This window comes from Habropoda laboriosa, unplaced genomic scaffold, assembly GCF_001263275.1.
Source record: "Habropoda laboriosa isolate 0110345459 unplaced genomic scaffold, ASM126327v1 scaffold33, whole genome shotgun sequence".
Classification (NCBI taxonomy): domain Eukaryota; kingdom Metazoa; phylum Arthropoda; class Insecta; order Hymenoptera; family Apidae; genus Habropoda; species Habropoda laboriosa.
The window spans coordinates 825,664-830,114 of NW_017100187.1; the positions used below are offsets into that span (position 1 = coordinate 825,664).

The window sequence follows — 4,451 nt, forward strand, 5'->3', positions numbered from 1 at the left end:
GGACAGCAGACCCACCCACGTTTCCCTCCTTTGGATCCTCAAGAGACGAAGATAAGAGGTGAGGCTCCCATTTTTCTCTTCTTCTTCGTCTTATCTAACTAACCCCTTGCCATGCAACGACCACTCACGATCGTGGTGCAGATCACGGTCAAGATTGTGCGACGGTGATAACGAAAGTGTTCGATGTGTGACTTACGTTTCCGTGGTATTCAACCACATTTTTCTGGAGCAACGAAAATTCGAACCGTCGAATAAAGTTGGCAGTTGCCGCGCGGTTAAACGGCACATGCGACAAAGCAGACGTTACATTTGTAATAAACTTGAACTCTAACGTCTGTTTATTTAACGCGGTATCGGAGATGTAAACAGCTGAGGCAAACGTACGTAGCCATGAGAAAGCCGTGAGATAAAGGGTTAAGGAAGCGCGCTAGATAAATGATTTTTCGAATCAAGAATGCTAGGGTTCCGTTTGTATTTACGCCGAGGACAGCGTGGAATTTGACGAATTCGGAGAAGATAGGAAGATAGGTCGAGTGTGTTGGTTTCGAAGAAATTCGCCAAGAGGGTGTTTACCAGGACGCGGCAGTTCGAGCCGCGAGGACGTCTCCGCGCGAAAACGTAAACCTTACCATTCACCGGCCTCCTCGGCTACATTATCGATGTTATGATTCATTGGACTGTGTTGTTACAACATTCATCTTATCAGGTCGTAACTCGAGGCGCTATTTCGAACGAAAGTGAACGTTCTTGCCCGTTCCTTCAAACTCGCTGCATAGATCTTCCTACGAAAGAGCTTGTTAGCCTCTTCAGGGTTCAATTTTTTAAAAGTTGACAGAGCTCCACTAAATAATGCAGAAAAATCCTCTCTTCGATCTCCTTTCTTCTTTTAATTAAAGAGAATAGATAGTGCGTTAATTAGTCTGATATTCTCGGAGAAGCTAGCTAATTGATATGCAGAGATTTCCACGAAATGACACAGAAAAATGGTGCGACGAAGGAGCGTTCACCTAATCCCCACCATAATTCGCGTGGTGGCATGGAATAAAAAAGCGTATCACGAAATTCTTGCGGTCTGCTTTTTCCGCGACGGAAACTCGCAACCTCTCACGATTCGATTGACAATTCGTGCTCCGTAGGCCGGTATCTGGGCTACCGTGGTAACGGGATACTTTTACGCGGTTATCCACTCTGGGGAACATGAAAACGGGCCTGTCTAGCGGCGGCTTCCAGCTACGAGAGACGCCTGTCGTTCCTTTTTCCACGCCATACCGAGGGATCGTAGCCCTGACACCGTCCACGATTTAATGTCAGGGTTGACGACACCCGGGGAAATTTCACCGCGAAAGTCCGCGCCTCGACTGTGCTCTCTTTCACGACTTAATTATCGACGTTGATCGATTAAATTGTAGGCGCTCGATCGTTATCGCGCTGTTTCCACCAATCTTTCCAGACATTTAAACATCGAAATTGGCGCTAGTTTCGAATTGTAATTAACGTGCGGGGTAATTAGTCGTGAAAATTGAGGTTTCTTCCAAACCGAGATTCACGTGTAACGACATTTTGAGGATCGAGTATTCGTCAGATCTTCCAACGAATTTTTCGAATTTTCCGAGAATCGAAATCCTGGCTAATTGTATTTACCGATGACTTTTCGCGAGACGCGAGATAGCTTGGCTCTTTCAGCACCGGGATTAGAAGGACGTGTTTGCTTAGCGATGACAAACGACGATGTTTGCAGACGTTTTATCTAATCTGGGACAGTCAATTCGAAATGTCAATTGCGTGACTCTATTACCGTAAATTAGATAGAGGTTTTCAGATTCTCGGGAGAGTATTGAAGATGTCGAGTACTGTGTTCAATTGGTTAGGTTCAAGGTTGACGTAGAGGGAGCAGTTAAGCATGATCGCGCGAAAGTTGGTTGCGTTGGATGGTTAATTGTGGCTGACAAGTGGAGTACCTAAATTCCATCGTTTACGGCAGGTCAAGAAACAGTAAAAGGAAAGCAGGTGAGTCTATTAACGTACCTGTACTGGTTCTGACGCCGCCACGATGAATTTCTATCTGGCTTTCCTCCCCCTGCGCGGCCAATTATCGCCGACCCTTTCTCTTCTAACGGAAACCTCGTTGAACTTGTCCGATATTTCCCCGATTTTCCGTTCATCGTACCGAACGAACCACGTCTCTAGAAGGAACAAGAAATTATCCAACATTTTCTTCACTTTAGTGTGAAAAAAACTTTGACTGCCAAACTGTGACAGTCACACAGATCTTTCCACGTTTCGTTCAGAAATTTCGATGCACTTTTCACCAGGCAAAAAATTCCACGGTGGTTTTCGACGTGAGCTTTCAAATTTCCCCCCAAATAGATCCCACACTCGACGTGAATTCGCCACTTAATCGTGCAGAAACAGTTAATCGAAGGGAAAGCTTCTCTATTCTTCTGGTCGTTTCGCGGATTCTCCAAATTCAGTGGAAATTTTCGAGTCCACTAGCCTCGAACGAATCTCGAAGGGGAGAGAGAGTTTCATTTCTCGAGACACTTTCCTCGCACTCGAGTGTGTCGTGTCTCTCCCCCTTGTTGCACAGGATTTTTCGCGAAACGCGAGTCCAGGGTATAAAGGAAGGTTTTTGTGGCGTTGCAAGAGGGGCATGGCGTTCCTGTAAATAGCCAATGGGACCCCTTAAAGAACCCCGTGCACTCTCGTGTGCCCGCAAATGGTGACACACGTTTCACACTTGGAGCCACGAGAGAACAGGATCTCTTTCTCTCTCTCTGTCTCGAGGTGTCGGTTCGCTCGATTCTTTCTTTGTTTCTTTTTTTTCTCGCCACTCTCGCCTTAAATAAATTGTCGTCGCACGAAATAAATTTGCAACTCAATGACGTGGCCTCCGTGCGATAACGTTCACGATGCTGTTCGCCATTCTCTTTAAAGATGAAGACATTCCGGAACGTATCTCTGATTTCTTCTTTTGTCCCCTGAATTTCATTTCTCCTCATTCTGCTTCTTTATTTCTTGCTTTACAACCGGAGGTGAATTTTGGAGTTCTCGAGAATCGAGTGTGTTTCGTGGATCGTAATTCCTGTTACGTCGAGCGTGCACGCTATTGAAATTTAGGTCACAGCACGTTCGAATTAAGCACGGTTCACAAGTGCTATTGACGAAAACCCGCCGCGACCGGGGATTAAGATGTATACACGGAGATAATGTGTTTGGTCCCTCTATTCGTCGAGTTTCTTCGAATGTCCGCGAATCCTTTCATAGGAGGATCCTCCTGTGAGAAGTTTCAGGTCTAATGCGGGGAATTAATCCTCGTAAGCTGTCCTCGATGAAGAAAAACATAGGATCTGTGGGTCTTTGTCGAATAACGAACCACGAGGAAAGTTGAAATTCCCATTTTCAATCATTTTTCATTAACCCTCGTTCTGATTTTCTTTGAAACGGAAGTGATGGTCGAGGCACATCGGAGATATTGAATTTAAGAGATCTAAAGAGGGTTGGTACGAAGATATGAATATTTAGTGCATTCGAAATATTCCACTCAATCTGAGATTCAACGCTTCGAATATTCGAAATCATCCGAATGTGCAACGTATTCGATAGAATCCGGAATTCAAACGCTTGGAATATTCGAAAATATCCGAATCATTCGAATAGTCAAAATATTCGACAGGATCCGAAATCCAAACACTTGGAGTATTCGAAATAATCCAAATTACCGGAATAATTCGGTGCAAATGACAAGGCGCGAAGAGGATCGACTGCAAGTGGTTGCTCGCGACATCGTGACTTAGGTTCGTCGATCGAATCGAATCTCGGCCACGGAAGACGCGCGTTCTGCCTTTCACTAAATACTCGACCGTCTTCTTTTACACGTATTCGGGATTCAAATGGTCGACCCGGTCGTGCCATTTACCATTCTCGAGCCTCTTCTCTGTGTCGGTGCCTCGAAGAACGGTCTTCATTGTACTCCAACTGACACGTACAACCAAAACTCAACCGAAATTTCCTTTTTTTCTTTCTTCTTTCTTCATTCCAACTCGCCATAAACGTATTCGTTTGTCGGGAATCACTCTATCTCGTGAAGATTCTCGATTCGAATTCACTGTTTCCACGAGGGAAACAAACGAAACGGAACCGCGTGAACGGTCCTTTAAACCGACCCGCTGATTGAAAATGTTTGTTAGCCGAGGGGAAACGGGGACAGAGGAAGTGGAACGATTCCTCTCGCGGTGTTATTCGTAGGTAAACAGGTGTTTCAGAGGGACGTGGGCGCCGTTACGGTGGGCGATTTCAATAATTCACTTTCATCCGTTTGCTGGCCTACGTGTAAAAGGGGAGAACGACTCACGGCTAGACACTCTGGAATCATCTTCTCGATCGGCGAAAGAAAGGAGAAGAAACAAAGGCTCGAAGATCACTTTTCCAACACTTTTTCTCGCGTATTCATT

The 4,451-nt window shown here is 45.4% G+C and overlaps 1 protein-coding gene across 1 annotated transcript in view; it reads left to right on the forward strand.

Moving 5' to 3' along the window:
* LOC108579457 overlaps window positions 1-4,451 on the forward strand; it is a 52,270-nt gene that overhangs the window by 2,576 nt on the left and 45,243 nt on the right. The window contains exon 2 of the mRNA XM_017943002.1: window positions 7-58. Coding sequence (XP_017798491.1) covers window positions 7-58 — 52 coding nt within the window. The remainder of the gene's footprint in view (window positions 1-6; window positions 59-4,451) is intronic.